The 19,737-nt window shown below is 41.6% G+C and overlaps 2 protein-coding genes across 6 annotated transcripts in view; both read right to left on the bottom strand.

The window, feature by feature from the left end:
* The window catches only part of LOC115373323 (focal adhesion kinase 1-like), a 92,769-nt gene extending 74,170 nt beyond the window's left edge, over positions 1-18,599 (bottom strand). For 2 of the 5 annotated variants that reach the window (XM_030071646.1, XM_030071647.1), the window contains exon 1: positions 6,736-7,064. The gene's annotated coding sequence lies outside the window, so the exon portion shown is untranslated. Of the gene's footprint in view, positions 1-6,735; positions 7,065-18,583 lie in introns of those variants that run through there. The other 3 variants (XM_030071645.1, XM_030071650.1, XM_030071649.1) reach the window with 3 other exon arrangements.
* On the bottom strand, positions 11,889-19,594 carry LOC115373324 (protein NDRG1-like). The gene is made up of 12 exons (XM_030071651.1): positions 19,324-19,594; positions 17,716-17,821; positions 17,409-17,529; positions 16,735-16,797; positions 16,182-16,242; positions 15,582-15,668; positions 15,338-15,394; positions 14,894-15,060; positions 14,352-14,451; positions 14,090-14,125; positions 13,924-13,975; positions 11,889-12,943 (listed from the first exon to the last, which is right to left on the bottom strand). The coding sequence occupies exons 1-12, from the start codon at positions 19,372-19,374 to the stop codon at positions 12,708-12,710; spliced, it is 1,137 nt and encodes a 378-aa protein (XP_029927511.1). The 5' UTR covers positions 19,375-19,594; the 3' UTR covers positions 11,889-12,707.
* Positions 19,595-19,737: the final 143 nt, after the last annotated feature.

Below are 19,737 nucleotides of genomic sequence, written 5' to 3'. Positions count from 1 at the left end.
CAGTGACCAAAATGAAGTCTTGATATTTTTCCTCTCTGAGCTGCCACTGCTAACTGTTGTGTTGTGTTAAATGATCTACTGTATGTGGAGTGCATTGTCTCTCTGCCAGGCTGACAGTCAACTGAGGTGAATCCCTGCCTCTCTTCACGCTGCTGCGGCTGCGGTCGTACAGATTCAGCTGGGGACATGCTTCTCCGCTGACTGGCAACGATGCAGTCCAAATCACTTTATTTAGTGCCAACCTAATTATAGGCTGAGGAATATGTCAGGTATGGGACAACTTTTATATGCTTTTTCAGATGGAAGACTGATTTTTCCATGGAAATCCTGCACCTAATCAGATATACAAGCACAATCTGCACTTGCTTGTGAACTGAATCAAATCAATCACTGGATGCTTAGGAGGAATGATCCATTTGTGAGCTGTCCACACATCATTACTACTTAAATTGAAATTGGGTGTCCTCATGCTGTCCTCATATGCACATTACCCATTTCATTTGATGGGTAATTACTTTAGGTTTTACATCATGTAATGATTTTACCAGACAAGCCTACTGTGCCCCATCCCATTCTCTCTCTCTTTCCAACCTGACCATGTTTTACACAAACAAGCCTTTTTAACAAGGGGTTTTACAGCGCTCCCTCACTGCACTACAGTTAATGTTCAGACATTCTAAAATATATAAATCCAAACCAGCGCATCTCTGGTGTCCTGCAGAAACCTCACATCTCCCAAAATCTTTAAAGAATTGAGGGATTTTTTTTTTTTTTTTTTTTTTTGCAGACAGGCAGACACTCATTGATTTTTGATATTCTGCAGTACAGTTACAAAGGCGTAGATTGTTCTCATTGGTCTACATAGTTAATATTCAGAGGAGGGCCAGCTGTCATTTACAACAAAAAGAACTACTGACATGATTTAAGATACATGATTTATGCGATGCTTTCAAACTGAAAGGTCTGCCATGTGGTGATAAATCAGGACACAGGACAAGACAGAGGGAAACAGGCCACCACCAAGACAACAGTGATACAGCACCTCACAGCTGGAGCTGTCCAGCCCTGGATTCATGTATTTGAACAGAGCTCCAAAAGCACTTGAGATGCACTTGATTTGTTGCCAGGTGCCTACACAACCTCAGAAGTGGAAACATTACTCAAAAACAAAAATCAATCCACTGCTGCTCATGTTTTTCTAAATACTGGAAATACATTTCTCTCCTACTTTCAATCCTACTGATCTGGCTACTGCTGTCATCTAATATAAAACATTTAGCCTGATTCTGCACCATTTTTAGTATCATTTCAACTAGGGGCTGTCCCGAATACCCTTTTTTGAGCTTTGGTGGTAATCAACAGAGATTATTCAAAGCTGGAGCCCGGATGGGGGCCCGTCCACAGCTAATCTTGGAAACTACTGGCCCTATCAGGCTTAGATTTTCTGTGCACCGTTGTGACTGACTGATGAACAACCTCTCATGATTGCGCTGATTCTTTGCAAAACATTTGTTTTGCCTACTTCCACTCTACATTTACTGTCTTCTTCACTAAGCCATCTGTCTCTCTCTCGCTCTCACTGCCAGGGTCACTATGCAGTGGTCCCTGACTGAAATTCACTGTCTACCTCGCTCATCCATGCAGTTCTTTTCCTTGCTCTGTCTTCTCATACTACTGGCTCACTATGTCACTTTCTTACCTCATTCACTGTGGAGCTTGCTTGTTTTTGTATCCTACTGTGGCCATGTTTACTGCGATCACAGGTGAAAAAATCCTGACGTGCGTTGTGTTTTTTGGGCGAGTTTATCCACTGCAAGTCAACAGCCTACAGAGCTGACATGCAAGAAACACAACACTATAGAAAATGTTGCAGCCTGACTTTTGACTACTAGAGAAAACGACAAGTCACAAACAAAACAACAAACATCCAAATATCAAAACTGAAAACTGAATAGCTACCCAACAAACGAATATATCTGAATAGTCAAATATTCGAGTCAAGCCCAAATTTCAACATTAAATGATATCATCAGGTAAAAAAAAACATGCAAAAACATCAAGTGGACAAGCAGTGCTTGTTGCTCAAGTTGAGAATCATTATGATACAAGGAAGTGGTTAACAGTGGGAAATCCAATTGAGGACATGGTCACTTCACTAACCTAATCTCACATGGAAAGTGAAAGCATTTCCAAAGGTGCATTACTACTACACTACTACTCTAAAAAAACAGCAAACTTAAATATAAAAATTGGACTTTCAGAAGTTACATTAGAAGTTATATCAAGCCACACTATCTGGCAAAGTAATACATCAATCAATAATAGTTTACATAGTGCAGCTATGGTATGTGCTGACCACAGTGGGGAAAGCTAAGCAAAGCAACAAGATATGGATGCAAATAGGAACAGACCAGCAACACCACAACAGAAGCAGGCAAATTCAGTCTTCACACTGATTGGTCAGCCTACATAGCCTGGTGCTAAAGTGTCCTAAAACATTACTACAACATGCATGCATCCCCATAAAGCATCTTACTAAACCTTTTCTGTGTTTTGGGTCACAAGGAGACAAAAATGGGCCAATAAAACAGGTATCAAAGATAAGCTGATGGAAGTACTGGATGTTGATGAGTCAATTTTTAAATTCAGATTTAATTGAGTTTACCAAAGGAAAAAGAAAAAACTCTGATTCTGCTCAAGTCAAACTAACCTTAACTCCAACTCAAATCTCAATGCAGATAGAACATGTAGAATCGGGACAACAAAAGACAACAGTCGTAAATATGAGTCACAGCGTAGAAAAATAGGTTTGATCATGACTGTATCTGGCCATGTGTTCTGCTATTAGCTGTACTGACTAATGACTGAGAAGAACCTGACACAACCCATCAGGTATCTCAGCTATAGCTATCACTCAGATACCAGAAAACATGGCCTGGGGCGCAGGATGGGTGTTGGAGGGAGAGCTGTCTTGGAATTCAATACAGCGCAATAAAGCAACCACAACTGAGACAAGACACGAGACAACACAGCTTAACTGAGATCATAAGAGGAACTCTGACTTTTTTCCATACATCCTTCAGAGATAAAGAGTTTATGTGTCTTATTTCCACAGGTCTAAGCAACGTCTGTTCTCTGCTATCAAATATGTGTGGTCCTGTTCAAAAGGCAACTAATGTTGGATTCATGGTTTCATATAGCAGCTTCTTCATAAGAACGGGAAATACAAACTGTTCACCACTTGCTTCAAGAGATTTGATGTTCAGTAACCGCATCAACAGCCAGACATTTGTTGTTGTTTTTGACTAATTCACACTCCATACTCTGATGTCGATTGCAGGCCTGTAGGTGTAGGTCTGTGGACATGAAAAGTGACATTTGATAGCTGTAGCCTGTGGTTTTTTTTTTTTGGGCTGTTTTTACATGGGAACAGAAATCTGATTTTTAACCCTTTGTGGCACAGGCCTGGCCAGTTCATAAAGAGGCTCAGATTCCATGTGGTTTTTGTCTCCATGTTCAGAAATCAATGAGATGATCAGAACAGAGCAAAAAAATCACACCTTTTGTGTCTGTGTGAATGCAGCTTTAGAGGGACAGGGCAACTTTGAAGTAATTGTTCAGGGCACACACACAGCGTCAAAATGAGGCTGGAAGGTCAACAAATTCTATCCTCTTCTCACCTGATGTCAAACTGAGTCTGGTGGCTGAGTAGGTTATTAAATTACAGCTGTGATTTTTTTTTTTTTTTTGTACCTTTGTTGTCATAGCTATTGTGCCTGTCCACTAAGTGTGACAGCATTTCGGTTAGGACTGAAAAATGAATCGAAATATTACTGAATATAGCTGAGTGCAATATCCAAATCACAGGAGCTGCAGTTTTATGATAACATACCATTATAAATGAAGCACTGTGGTGCTACAGAGATGTCCTGGGCTACAAGTGACAGGTGTAGAAAACATCAACATCTGTTACCTGATGCAGATGATGTATCAGAATCAGAATCAGAAATACTTTATTGATCCCCGAGGGGAAATTGGGTCACTTGCAGTTCCTCAATTCTGACGAGAAGAATTAATTTATAAGAAAATAGAAATAGTAGGAGACATCTTTGTTTGCAAAAGACCCAAGCAAAATCACATCATCATGTTTTTTTTTCCTTTCAGTAAAAATGAAAATTATGATGCAAAAATCAGCATTCTTACATTTTTTACTATGTTGTTTATCCCTAATTTTAGTGGCACTAGCAATAGTAAAGCTGGTAATCATCACAGTAAGAATAGTAGTAACAGCAGCTGCGGTAATAACAGTGGTAATGGCAGTGGTTGCCAAACTGAGAAAAATTATCACTGTACTCAAGCTGTAGAACAGAAACAAAACATGGCAGGTATGCAAAGACAAAAAAACATGCAACAAATAGACAGGCAGCGGCACATATTTGCACTGTGCAGCATGGCGGCAACATAAGAGTGAGAGATCCAAAACCTCTCAAAGCAACAGATATAAACTAGCATTTCATTTGTCTAGTGTGTTGCCAGAGCCCGACCATCAAAGCTCAAACCAAAGGAAAACAGAGCAGGCAGACACTGCATCGGAGCCTCCTGCTTCTTTGTTTGTGCTCAACACTCTACCTGTCTGTGAGGTTTTCACATGCAAGTGCTTGCACAGTGGTGAGCAGCGCAAATTCCTTTCCAACCCTCAGCCTTCCAGACCCCTCTCTACAGTACCTCTGCAGCACAGAACGCCCATACGCCAATCCAATCACAGACCAACGCTTTCACCAAGCTATCAATACAGCCACACACACGTACCTCCATTGGTGCAGCCCAGGAAATCCCAGAACTGCATGTTGGCAGTTAGCACGCAGAGGACTGAACCTCTGCTAACAACACAGACGGCTGTACTAGTTCTTTTTCTGCTTCTCCACTTCCTAGTTGTACGCTGTCACAGCTACAGAGGGAAAACACCCTCCCACTGACCCTCTATGGCTGACACACCTGGGGGCTGAGTCCCATTTCAAAACAGCTGCTCCCTCCTCCCTCCTAACCTTTCCCTTCCTTTCACCTTCTTTCTCCTCTTCCTGCCAATCCTGTTTCATCCACTCTCCACCTCTCCTCCTCCCATCTTTGTGACTGAAAGCAGACAGGTGTAACCAGGACTCCACCATAACATCCTCCATGTTCCTTTCCCAATTCCTGCCTCTTCACATCAGTGGAGGTGATGGAGAGGAGGCAGGAGAGATGGGGAAACAAGACGACTGTGCAGGATTGAACTGAAACCTCACATTCATTCATCTCACCTGGAGTCAGGTGAATAAATGTTGCACATTTTGGGATTTCTAAAAAAAAGAAAGAAAGAAAGAAAGAAAGAAAGAAAGAAAGAAAGAAAAAAAGAACTTGAGCTGAGAAATCTTATTTCTTTGTAGACAATGTGGGAATACTTTCATTATTCCATTGGTATATACTGTATGTAAGCCTGGCAGCAGATTAAATACTGCAAAAAGGCATGAATCCCAGCACTGACTAGATGAGCAATTTAGCAAACATTAACCTCCAGTAACAATTCACACGGAGAAAGACTTGCACTGGTCCACTGAAAGTAAGCAAATTCAGAAAACAACAAAAATCAGAAATTGTTATGTTATTCAACCTTTTGTGGTATCATTGGGAATGGACGCCCTGTGCACAAATGTATTACAGTCATATTTTGAGCTGACTGAACAGAAAGTCAATTGCCACCTGGCGATAGCGGTTACTGCTGAGGTTGTATGTCAAGTTACAGAACTGCTCCACAGTGGCCCAACATGACATTTGGAAATGGATTCTCAGCTGATTTTGCCGTGCATCGTCCACAAAGACTAAAAGCTGCTCTTCCTATGACATGTCAGGATATCTGAGTGCACACAGTTGCTGGGTCCTGACCCTGCAACTGCCTCCAGTATGACTCGATGACCTTTGGCAGGGATGTGATCAGGGCAACGCTCACATAAAAGCAGGAAACAAGGAAAGACAAGGAAACAGGAATCTCTATGAAACATGAAAGGGGAGATGTGAGTCCAAAACCCCTGAAACCCCCAAGGAAAAACCTGACAAATCACGTGCATGGTGCAGCTGGACACCAGGCTATGTGCTCTGGTGTTTATCACGGTAATCTCTGCGTTCCAATGAACAAATCTTTAATCTCGCCTCCTGCAAAATATAATTCATTTCTGCGGGCCTGCTACAGCACCAAATGTATATTCATATATAGTTGACAAGGTACCAAGCAACCAAGACACTTGAGCAGCACTGAGTATGAAATGATCTCCTTTGTTTCAACATTGTTGCTTGCAACACTGAGTCTTTCGGCCTGTGGCTGACATTATTTCAACAAAACCCAGCTGTTTTGCCACGGCGTTGCTTTGCATGAGACAAATCCTGCTTCGCTTGGACCTTTGCACCTAACTAGGCGTTAGAGAGAAGGGGGTGGTTTCGGCCACTGCACCACTGTCTGTTAGGAATACAAATTAACTTCACGTTGTCAAAATGAACCACTTGCCTTACCGTGTACACCTCGATATCACCTTGCAACACTGATAATCAAGTGTAAAAACACACAGACACACACACCCCGTGTACTGCAACGGTGTAACCCCCATTGTCTCTGTCTGTTACCCCCCTGATGCTAAGCTAGCTCAGCTAACGGTGGGCTCTTCCCACTCAATCCGCCCCCAAGTATCATCAACGTTCAATACTCACCCTCTGTAGCCCTGTGGACCAGCCGCACCTAGTCCTCGGTATCCCGGCTGCTTTCTCCAACCAGTGTCTTGTTTTATTTTAAATATATTCCGGTTGCTGTTAGGACTAGCTAGGTGGCTGTATTTGCCCGTTTGGGGTTCCCTCTCCCAATCTGTTTTTGTCCACAACAGCGCCGTGCCCGGCTGTCGGTGTCCAGGCAGTGACGTTAGCTGTTAGCTGTAATGTTTCATACAGCCAGCGCCGCTGCCGCTGCCGCTGCTGCTGCTGCTGGAGACTGCCGGAGGTTTTCCAATATGGCTGAAGCTGGCAGGGCAGGCAGGCAGGGGCAGAGGCGCCCACAGCAGCGCCGTGCGTGTCCACTACTGTAGGGGTCCCCCTACATCTTCATGGTGGACCCCCATTTGTGTCCTAAGGCAACACTAGAATGACTTGGCATAGAAATCTCCAGGGATGTAGTGGAAGGCTGGCTAAGTAGAGATTTCTCACTGTTGAGGTTAATATTTTTTTTTTTTTATATTCTTATACATTGTACATCTTAGCAGGTGGGAACAGGTTGATGTAAATTGTACAACTGAATAGCTTTGGGTGGAAGAGGGTGTCAAGCATTAATGCTGTTCTTAAAGTATCATTTTTTGTGTATGCTGAGGTGATTGTTTTGCTTATGAATTATGTAGGCTTAAATGTCTGTGTTGTAAGTAGGGAGGACAGTGGCATCTACTTTCAGAATCAACCATTCTGTCTCTGCAAACTTCAAGTGAAACACTAGTAATTTAAACTCACTTGTTTGTCTCTGGATATTCTGGGACCCTCTCAAGGACCCTCTGGTGGTCCTGGGACACCGCTTTGGGGTTGGGAAGCGCTGCACTGGCAGGCCTGAATAAAAGAGAGAAATGCTAGAGAGAAGCGGTCCCTGTGTAGGCTGTTGGATAGAGATTCAAAGCACCCATAAAACCCACCCTACAGACAAACCACAAATCTGCACCAATGCAGATGGAAAATGGCATGATTTAATATTTTTATGACGTGGCCTGTTACACCACAGCACAGTGAAATGAACAGGGAACAGACGACTCTCCGTGTAAGATTCATCCAAGTCCACAGTCCTGCAAGAGCTCATGTCTCATGTTTGAATGAAATCTCAGAGAGATCAACTATGCATAATTCATTGCAATTATTATATGTAAAGCAAGTAAAAGATGCAAGATTTAGAAGTACACACACACACACACACACACACACACACACACACACACAAACTTATTGTCTTAACTTATTGTCACTGTGCAGACTGCTCTGGTCCTATCTAAGATCTGTGTGTTGCCACTGTTTCAGACACAACCCAAAACAATTCATCCACTGAGCAGCCTACACACATCGACCGCCTACACTCACATGCATTCACGCATGCAGCCATACACACACACATACACAAAAACACACAACCACATGTACACACAAACAATTGGCAATCTCCCATTTTGGCAGCTAAGGGGATAAACAGAGAAGTTTTTGTTTAAAACCATATTACTGTATATTTGCATCATTAAATCGTCCCACAATATGAGGAGTCTAGAGTAATAACATGATAAAACAAAATGAACCGACCGCTCAACACACTCCTCTTAACTATGCTGTATACTGTGTGTTGATGTTGCATTGTGTGTGTTTCAGTGAGTTTGGCCACTGTGCTGCTTGATACAATTCTATCAGTATTGATTTCAGTGAAGAACATGATCAAATTGCCATTTCATTTTGTTAGAGGAAAAATCTGCATGTTGTCTGCAAAGCTTTTGACAGGTCTAGAGATATTCCAAATGTGTTCAGTAATGTTTAGATCAGAGCATGTTTTATTTTTTTCCCTCCTTATTCCATGTTGATATTCATAGGGAATGATGTGCATCCACATTTCTAAGATCTTTGGAAAAATGGAGGTTTCAGCGTAAAGGTAACTGAGAGGATTGTGAGCTGCCAGATGTAAAAAAGGCAATTACTCTTTTGCAGCTTTGAGATCATTTGAAAGTTTAAGCATCTATTAGTCACTGGTTTGGTAACAGACAGAGCTTGCTGTGGTGGTTGAATAATGGCAGGAAATTTACCCATTGTTCACAGTATTGAAATAATTACAATATTGCAATTATTGGTTTGTCTGACTTCCAAAAAAACATTCCATTAGTTGACTTTGTCTGCAATAGGTGTCCATACCTTACTGGTAGGAATGCAAGTCTGTACCTAGAGGGGTTGCTGGTTTGGATCCCTGCTGAAAAACATGTAGGCAGGGAAGCAAACACAACATGCTTTTCCTCCCTTGACCAATTTGGTGCCATTAAGCAAGGCATAAACTTGCCATAAGCCCCAATCTGAACACATAAAAAAATGTGTCAGTTTAATTTTGTGTTGATTTTATGCACTAAGCTATTTAAACAAACGCACATTACAGGTCTAGCTGATAATGACCATAAAACACATAGCTAAGGGCATGCAAATTTCCCTTTACTATCAAGAGCTGAAAACAGAGGCTCTGCCTAGACATGATCAGACGTATTTTCACGCAATTAAATCACCACAAGAGAAGAACCATTTGCCCACAACTACTCTGTGATGAGTGGTATGCATGTGGGATGGGCCTGACTCGTACATCAGAGCTGTGTCTTGTATGAAGCTGCATTACAGACTCTATACCTGTGATAAAACGCACATCTTCAGGGTGACTCCTCTGCCCAGTGTATGCTGGGAAAGGCCCAAGGCTGCGTGATTTTAGTAAACAGAGAATGACTTCAGGAAATTATGACTAAATTAATTAATAAGTAGTTCATGCATGGAATAGAAGTGACAGGGCTATTTACAGGGATGGAGGAAAAACAGATTTTGATAAAACTGACAAAAGGGTAATAACCTTGACCTACATCCACCAATGTGGAAGGCAGCTAGATGAATACATAGGCCAGGATGCTGGTATGATCCCTTATTTAGTCAATAATTAATAATAGTCACTAAAAAGCAAGGGAATGGTTCCATGCTGTGCCACATGAGTGCTTATCATTATGCTGGACATGCATCAGCACTGTTAGTGTGGGCTTCAATATGATTTAAACGGATTCTGTTAAAATGTTATGTAACACATTTTTATTTTCTGTATGGATATGACAGCATGAAATTAGAGCTGCATATGTGCTGATCAGAATTCTGACTCAGACTGAACATGGTGCTTGACCGCTGGTGATGAGCCAACAAGGTTACAGAGCTCCCCCTAGTGGACAAATAGAAGAAGTACACGATGAATAATATTTTCTCCTCTCTCAATAGCGGCCAACATCTGTCTGATCCAGCGTGTCTTGTTATGTTTTAGTCTAATATCTTGTCGATTCAGTTTTGCAATAATTCAAGTGTTCCATATATTATAGATATTTGGAGCTTTCATAGAACTTTGTAGCCATATGGGTAAATTGTGTATTCTGGCTTCTCCGTGTGTGGTGTAATAATTATAATATATTTACTGTCCCAGTGATGTAACCTGGATGTCACTGAGTGTTTCAGTGCTTTCAGAATCAGACCATTATTAATATAACCTTCATATGGCTGAAGCATGAAGTCACTTTGCCATATCTTGAAACGATGTCACTGAATTTGGAGTATCCATATGTTAATCAAATTTGTCACTAAATAATAGCTTTATTGATATTTTCTGTCAATGAAAGATAATATGTTTCCATAAAAATATCTGCAAATGAATTGACTCAAGGTGTAAACATTGGCATTTCAACATATTTCAGTGGGAAATGTATATTTGTATAACAATTATCTTCTATTTGCAAATTGTTTTCACAATTAATCTTTTATTTATGCAGGAAGGTGTAATGTCGCTGATAATGTAAACTGAGATGGCATTTAAGATGCTTCCCTCCCTTCAGCAAATTCAGTATAATCTGCCACTACCACAACAGCCTGAAGTGATTGTGCTATCACAGCCGAAACTGGTAATTGGTAAAAGGAAATGAAATTGAGCAGCAGCGTATTGATGGAAAAACCAAGGGTGATCTTTGGCTTCAATTATAATAAGACTTTTATCCTTTTGTTAATCAGGTTACCCTTTTTCTTTGTAGGCACAGTGCTGAAAACAACAGAAAGGACCTGGCTAAATAAGGCAAAACTGATGTTGATGTGTCAGTGCCTGTAGGCAAAGCAAATATCACCTGAATTGAGCTGGAGAAATATCAATAGCACATCAGCACGTAGGATGTTGTCACGTTACTGATAACAAAGTATTTGCCGTGCTGTTGTTGGTTGTGGCTCAGTCAGACAGGGATGAAAATACTCTGTGTTGGTCTGGCTGGACATGTCAACTGTAGTGAGGCAAACAAGTGCAAGGTGCACCGAGGCAGAAACACAGACTGAAATAAGACTGGGAGCCTCGCAACATGAGTCACGACAAGAGGATACAGGACACTGAACAATGATGAAACACTGTGTTTTTGTGTCTGTCAGAGGATGACATATTTGAACATTTGCGTTATTGGACTAGTAGGTGATATCGCAACTCGAGGCAGCACAGGTGCAGATTTAAAAGATATAAAACTGACAGCAGTGGTGCTGTTATGCCACTCCTAAAAGATACATCTGCTTTCCAGAGGAGAAAGAATAAAAAGAGACAGAAAGAAAAACTGTTGGTTACATAAATGTTCAGAAAGAAAGGCTACCAGTGGCACAGACTAGCATGCATATCCATAGCAAATGTTGACGTGTGTTGTTTCATGTGTCCCAGCATATTCAGCTATCTCCTGATGCACCAGCCCCAGCAGCATCAGAGGATGGTGAGTGGATGTGATAGGAGTCTGTTTTTAAAGCACAAAATGATGAAACAATATTTCCCTCAGTGATGAAAAGACTCAGCAGTTTCTTTTGTGTAAATAACTATATGTACTTGGCATTTTACCATAGTATAGCCAGCACCAGCACATAGTTAGGGCAACAATATGTCCATAATACAAGCTGTTCTCTGGCTGTCTGTGGCTCTGACAGAAATTAATGTCTCGTCAGACGTCAGATTGATGGACGAGGACATGTCATGCTTCAGATCCAATGGTGGAATAAATGACTACACCACCGGCTATCTGCTTGTTAAAAATATGTCACCATTGAAAACACAGAAGAAACAGTTACATCAAATCATCTTTATTTATAAATTTAATGGAATGTAACATATCTTTACAATAAGGAATACAGCTTGATTGTACACAGCGCTATTTCTCAAAGCAGCTTTATAACAATGTTTTATGAATGAAAGTATAAAGTAAAATGTTCATTATAAATTCCATCAGTTGATAATACAAGCTCTTTCCGAATAGTCACACATCTCTGTTTTTGAAACAGCCTCACCATTAACAGCATATTATGAATATACAAAGTCCTACAGTTTTGAACGTACAACAGTTATGCAATAAATATTTTTCACTGACATTTCTTTTATACTCATCTTACATGAATACACGTTTTTAGATGAATACATTTCAGCTTTTACTGTTTCCTCATAAACATGACAGTTTCACGAGCCCGTTTATTGCAGGCTCTGTAGAGCTGGAGAGGAGAGGAGAGGAAAGGAGAGGAGACAATAGGAGACAAGAGGAAAGGAGATGAGGAGAGGAGATTGCTAAAGCCAGCCAGGCAGGGATAAAGGATTCAGATGAGAAGACAGATAACGGTCAGATAGAAAGAGCAGGATTCAGAGAGGAAGAGGCCGAGGAGCAGGAGCCAGCAGTGAGGGTGGGTAGGGACAGACGAAGGACAAGGAAGGTGGATGGAAGATTGGATAGGGACATACATAGTAGGACAGACAGGACAGGATAGAGAGCCTTTTTGGCTACAGACAAACAGAGCGCCAGCAAGGACAGGGCAGGAGGAAATAATCAAAGATAAAGGATAGGATGAGGAAAAATAACTGCAGACACTGTAAGAGGGATAAGGGGTCAATAAGGGCGTTAAGGGCAGGACACTTCTGTGGACTTGGGGATGGCCTGGTCCACATTGCTGTTGGAGATGCTGTCCATGGAAACGTCAGTGTGCGAGCGCCCGCGCTTCTCCTCGGTGTTGTGGGAGTGTGTGCGGCTGCGCTGCAGGTCATTGGTGTGTGTACGGCCCCGGGAGCCATCAAAGGACGAGACGCTGGAACTGGAGGTCGTCCGGGAGCGAAGCCTGGTCATACTGGAACTGGACACTGGAGAAAGAAGAGTGTGTGTGTGTGTGTGTAAAGACACAGGGTAGAGAAATGAGAGACAGACAGACGGGGTAGAGATGGACAGAGAGAGAGAGAAAAGAGAGTGAGGTAAAAATAGAAGGTTATTGATTTGTACTTTCCTGTACCAGTCTTCAGTGGCCATGAGGATTTACTCTGGATTTGAACATGTGTAGTTAATGTGACGATGTGTGACATTTTATTATAATGTCTGTTTTGTTTCTCACTATTGCAAGCAGACATTTTTCACAGCAGACATTTTTCATATGACTATCAGGGTAAACACAGGTGTTACTAATGAAATTAATTGAGGTTCACTTCCATTTGGATCTTACAGTTGTTCATGCTGACTCACTAAAGGCTCTGGTAGTAGCAGTACCTTAATTAAGGTCATTAGTAACACCTGTGTTTACCTGCAATTTCATATCAAAATGACAGCTGAGAGAAGGATCTGTGGATGAACAAAGCAATGATTTCAACCTATATGCAATTTATGAATGACTTTAAAATTCGGCACATTTGCTGTCCTAAACACCCAGCAGCAGGCAGGTATTCCCTGATAAACAGGAAGTGAGGTGCTTTACAGGAGGCTACTGGGAGCAGCAACAATGGTTTATTCAGAATAAACAGATGAGAGCAAGGAAGTTAACATGACCAGTGTTGGCACTCATTGACTGACAAGCGATTAAGGCAATGAAAGCTCATGCCAAAAATAATCACGTGTAATACACCCTCTCAGGTCTAACCTTTTTGCTGAATTGGACTATTCAGTTTCTATGGGGTGAAGTTAAATTTTAAGTGTTTATATGAAGGTTACTATATTTTTAAGATGTAGTTTATATGCCAATGTTTATACTAGATGGGGAACTGAATCATTCTACTATCTCTGGGCATATAGCAAAGTATCATTTTAAAGTTAATGGCACAGTTAATGATAAAGGGTTAGAAATTGAAGTACGTACTGTATCCCAGGCCTTGAATGAAGTATTTGAGGGCTTCAGTCAGTTTGCCTGGCTGGAGAGAGAGATAGGGAGAAACAGAAATCAGACAATGTTTCCAACCAAACACTCAGGACGTTACATGGCATCATCAGCAGAGGAGGGGACAGGAGGTGAAATGTTAGCATACCTGATCCACCTGAGGAAGTCCTCCACAGTCGGCCATCTGGAAGAGCAAACGGTAAGGGTTAATGCACGTGCAGATGAATCAGTACAAGGTAAAACTGTTTGGGATGAGCATCCCCCTCTTAAATTCTACCCGCATTCTACTCCATAAATATGTCTACAGTCTGCATACAGAAATGAACAGTTTTGAAATAAAGCCTAATATTATTTGTTTGTTCATTTGTTGTGACTCCATTGTTCAGTCGGTTATTTGGCTGGCCTGTTACCTTTAGCAGTGTGGTCTTGGTGGGGTTGAGCTTGGAGTTACAGTCAACCACGGCCTCCACGGCAGGAGAACTATCTCCTACAACCAGCAGGACAGAGCACCTAGAAACACACAGACAGTGAGACAGGTTAAACAGACAGACAGCTAGACAGCCTCACAGATTCAGAAGCGTCGGGGATCTGGACTGCAATAATGCAACCTTTCGTGTGGCGTATTGCTCGTAGTAACCCTCAGAATATGACCGGTAACCTTGTAGAAGGTCTTTGAAATTATTCTGTCTTTCGCCTCAGGATATTGATCGTTCATATGAGGACAGATGCCTCTGCCTCTAAGTAAGCTCAGCTTTCCTCATCACAAACCGAATATGATCTGTCTGGGCCAGTTCAGGGCAGTCAATTTTTTATGAACTCAGGCAATATGACAGATTTTTACCTGTATTGTAGACACAGAACATTCAATAGTGTAAAATCCATGAAATACATTCGATTATCCATGTTAAGACACCCTAACCCCCTTCTTTAAAGGTTAAAGTCAAATACTAACTTGAGTGTCCTTGTGTTGGTGTTGCCTCCAGGAACGGGCCTCTCCACCTCCAGGGTGTGTCGGCTCTGGTAGGAGCGGAAGAACTGACCCACGTTGGACTGGTTCATTGTCGTCATGATGTGGTGATGGTAAGTAGCAACAAGGTCATGGTTGGTCTGGATCTCATCCTGAACAATCAGATAGAAGCAAAGTGAGACAGGCACAGAGATCATCTGTGTACCTATTAATGTCATGATGTGGCCGTCGTACATAAGGTTGGCTTTGCTTAAACTGCATGCATTATTCCATTCAATTCATCTGCTTCACTGTTTGATTTTTATCTACATCTAAGAAAAGTAAGGATCATTTTTTTTATGACTAAACATCATGTCTAAACGAAAGATGCATTTAATGTCGTTGTTACGGTAACTGGAATCAGTCGCTGTGGTTAAAGTAACAGCTTACCTTCCCAAACAAGTGTGCAATGACTGCGTCGGGGAGGGTGTGTGTCCATCCAGTGATCTGTAACACAAACACACACACGCACACACACAAGCATAAACATTGTTTTATTATATACTGACAGATACAGATGACAGATACTGAATCTAGAAACAGTCAAACATTTTGCAGCTTAGAGGTAGTGATCAACACACAGAATTACACGCACACACATATACACATGGATACACACACAAACAGCACTGACCTTATTTGCAACAGTATCCATCAGTCCTTCAGCATTAGGGTTGATGTTGATCAGAACCAAACCGTCCACCATGTCTGGGTGGTTCAGCTACACACACACACACACACACACACGCACAGAAAGAGAGGGAGAGAGAGAAGTGTGATCATTTTTTTTCTGTGTTATTTTTCACACATAACCCTGATTTTAAACTTAAACCCACAACAGCTCACACCTTGCGAAAGATTTGAACACATCTTGGATTACTGACCTCCCACAGATCAGCTAGACTCACACTGAAAACATCCATGGAGAGGAACTCCATCAGTAAAATAAATGTTGCTCATATTTTGTCTTGTATTTTTGAGGATATCAGCTCACCTCAGGGGGTTAAACGACAATTCTTATTGTATTTCTATGATTTTATTGCAATAGGAAGAAAATATTTGATCATATTCTCTCTGACTTAGATCTTATCAACTTCTGTCTGTTTAAACTGGGAGGCAGCACTTGAAATTTGACATCTACTTGTGTGTAGAGTGTAGACAGTCAAGAGAGGATATGTGGTGCAAAGAGTGAAAATGAGTTCAAGTGGGATTTAGAGAATAAATTTGAACTCACAGCAAATCTGGCCAGGATGAAGGCGCCTGCTCCAACTCCCAGTCCAATCACGCTCTTCAGCCTGCAAAGCACATAGTCAAAAGGTCAAAACTCATAACTAACCTCATTTGATTGTTTTTATGGAATTTCTCTGACCTCTGAGCACCCCCCTGGCTACTAATAAGAATTTGACATATATATTGATACCAGGAATATTATAATAGTTATTGTTATTTTTGGAATTCATGCTTTATTTGATGGTCACAGTAGAGGCAGACAGGAAAGGCATGCTTCCAGGGTGCCCAGTTTAATATTATTTCTATAACTAGCAAGGTATAGTTGCTAATTTGAATGTTAATACACTCTGGTATATCTGTAAATACAGTTCCACAAAACACACATTTGTTGTGTGAATGAAGTTTCTAAATTTGTTATAAATATCATCGCATTTTTAAGCGAAGCCAGCTCAGAAGTGTTGAATCCGTATCAGATAAATGCATAAAACAAAAGGAAGCTGTCACCAAGGGCAGACTGGTGATGGCGCTCGGCAGTGTTAGTATCTCGCCTGACTTACCCAAAGTGCTTGATGACAGTGGGCAGAGTCTCAGACAGCTGATCCATCGATGGGTAGGTATACCTGAAGAGTCAAAGGTCAACAAAATGATTATCAAGGGTGGGATCTATTCACCTCTACAGTCAAACTAAAACATCATATTAAATAAACTATGAGAGTCAGACTGTTGCTCAGAGGTTTAGCATTAGGTTAAGGTTTGTCTACAGACTGACAAAATATGAGACACACACACACACACACACACACACAAACTGACAAGCACTTGACCTCCTTGGTAATTTTCAGCCTCATAGGTAGAAAGTTTCAGTTGCTGTAGAGTGAGATGGTGGGGCTAACCCCCACCACTAAAAAGAGGAAGCTCTGCTGAGTCAAATGATGTCACCCACAAGAGTCTATGCCAAATGTTTCATAGGTTATTAAAGGGGGCGTGGCTAAAGGGTAGGGGTGGAGTAAACCATCACCAATTAAAGTGTCACTCCCCCTTTTAGCCAATTGGCATAAACACACACCTTCACACACATGCACGCACACACACACACACACACACACACACACACTCAACCTCCATGCCAAATTTCAGCCTCCTAGGGTGAAAACTGTGGCAAGCGAGGGTTGGAACGGACAGAGCGAGCTACAGAGCTGCTGCTCTCAGCTAATAAGGACAGTCTGCTGACCCAGTTGGGAGGGTGTTGGCTTCCTCATGCTGTCCTGGGGCCTCAATGTGGCAAACAGGCAAATGTCTCAAGATTTCCTGCATGTCCTCATGGTTGAAGAGAGTCTCAAAACAGGATTTGTCTATGGAAAGAGACATAAAATAATCAGGTAAACATTAGGCATTGCTTACAAATACACTCAGAATCAGTTGTAATCTGGAGAATATGATTCACTTAGCAAGAACACACAGTATGCATGTAGTGTAGACAGTAAAACAGAGGAAATGTGAAGTAAAACAGAGGAATTAAATTGCGGGGCAGGACTTACGGTTCAGTCCCACATCATGATAGGTCAGGATGGCCGGGCGGTTTGCTTTCAGGGTCCCTGTAATGGTGCAGTGGACCTTCCCATACTGGGTCTCCACAAACTCCTCCTAAAACAACCCGAGCACACCAACATATTCACACAAGGACAGATCACAGATAAAATTATGATGCAAATTAGCTTGAAGCTATAATCTGGTACAGTGCATCAAATGGCAACATTTATGTTTGAACTGTACACTGTCCCTTTTAAATAAAAATGAAATTGAAATTGAAAAGTTTGGCAGCCTGTCTCTGCACTTTGTGCTAACACAGGACAGTAAATCAAGCTGAGCTGTTGTGACGTACAAACAATGACAGGAAAAAAAAACTGTATTTCTTTTGAAAATCGGGGCTTCTTTTCATTATTATAGGACACTGAGAGCAGCTGGGATGGGAAGTGTTATAGTATTTTTACTGCACTACTTGTCTAAGGGCATCAGTTACTTAACCATACAGTATGTCTCTGCAGGCACCTGCAGACACAATAACATCAACTAAACACACTTACAGATGACAAAAAGATAGTGTGTCTTTCTTTGTTTGATACTTTTTTTAAGGAAACACTGATTTTGTCCAGGCATGGCATACCACTGTGCTTCTGGCTATGTTATTGCTCCTTGCCAGAGTGGGAGTTTGCTGCTTCTTTGCTGCACGGCAGAGTGAACACTGGGAGGCAGAGTGCAGCAGTGACTAAAACCAGTAAAAAGTGGCTTACACAGATAATCATGTGCTTAATCCTATATAACCCGCATGTGCCACATTTGATCTTTGCTTGCGCACTGTACTTATGAAGGAAGAACACAGCATTTTACACCTAGTAATGTATGGACAAGAGCACACGGCTGAGATTTATACCATGGCCTGGGAGATTTCCTGATTCTAATTTAAAGTGAAATATAGATTATATTTGTTAAAAGTGCAATGTAAGCAGACCCTTGTGAAGTACTTCCAAATTAAATAACATTTTATGCTAATTCAGCCGCTCTGAGGCCGAGTCTGGCGGCTGATCTGTGATTCGCACATATTTCCCCGTAGAACTGGATCATAGCTCGACTTAATATTCTTTCCAAATTATCAGTGTGAATGTATTATGTATTATTATTATGCAAATGTAGATAGAAAATGCAATACATTTTTTAAATGACAGGACATTCTTTCTAAATTCGTTTTATCAGATTGGATAAGAGAATCTTTTCATGACCAAAGCTGTTCAATCTTTAAGTGGTCCTTGCTGCAGTCAGTGTGGTTTATAGGTTGGACGTTGATCTCCTCCTGTTAGTTGAATACTTTGAAGAAATCTCCTTCCTAACTCAGTTTATTTGGTAGTGCACTGAAGTCGCATTCCACATGTTGCATTGCACCATGAACCAAGCACAAAAACACAAAAACAGTCATTGGCTGCCGTCTGTTCCACAGCTGTGATACTGAGGAGAGGGTTGAAGAGACATTAAAGGTTGGGGTCAGCCCTCTAGAGCAGAGGGTCTAGGATCAGTAGGAAGAGTTAAGCTGGACTCTAGACTGCAGGGTTCGGGTCAAGGCTGAGTTTAGCTCTCTGTGACGGGATACTCACAGTGACCTGGGGCTCAAAGACAGAGTCGTTCTCGTTATCCTCCAGAACCATGGCTGCTGGCAGTAGATATACAATAGATGCGCAGTAGATTAACAGAAGATGTCCTGCGTCTCGTGCAGATCTGTTATTCTTGTATCTTCCTTCCTGTTGTCTCTCTCTCTCCTTTAATTTTGGAAGCTAAATACTCAAATCTTATTTTAGTCCTGGTCTGTATTCCTGGACAGTGTTAGTCCCAGCAGTGTAGCACCAGAGAGTAAGTTTTTAGTCTGCAGTGCTGTGTGTCTGACAGACTACTTGGTTGAGCTGGTTTATATATCCACTAACACTGATCTGTCACTAAGCCCCGACGCTAACCTGGCTCCCACGCGGCCAACTGGCCTCTTCCTGTTTTAATCTGACCCCAGCCTGCTGCTG

Source organism: Myripristis murdjan, chromosome 16, assembly GCF_902150065.1.
Source record: "Myripristis murdjan chromosome 16, fMyrMur1.1, whole genome shotgun sequence".
NCBI classification, from domain to species: domain Eukaryota; kingdom Metazoa; phylum Chordata; class Actinopteri; order Holocentriformes; family Holocentridae; genus Myripristis; species Myripristis murdjan.
The sequence above is the reverse complement of the archived record's forward strand: the minus strand, read 5'-3'. Positions and strand labels throughout refer to the sequence as shown.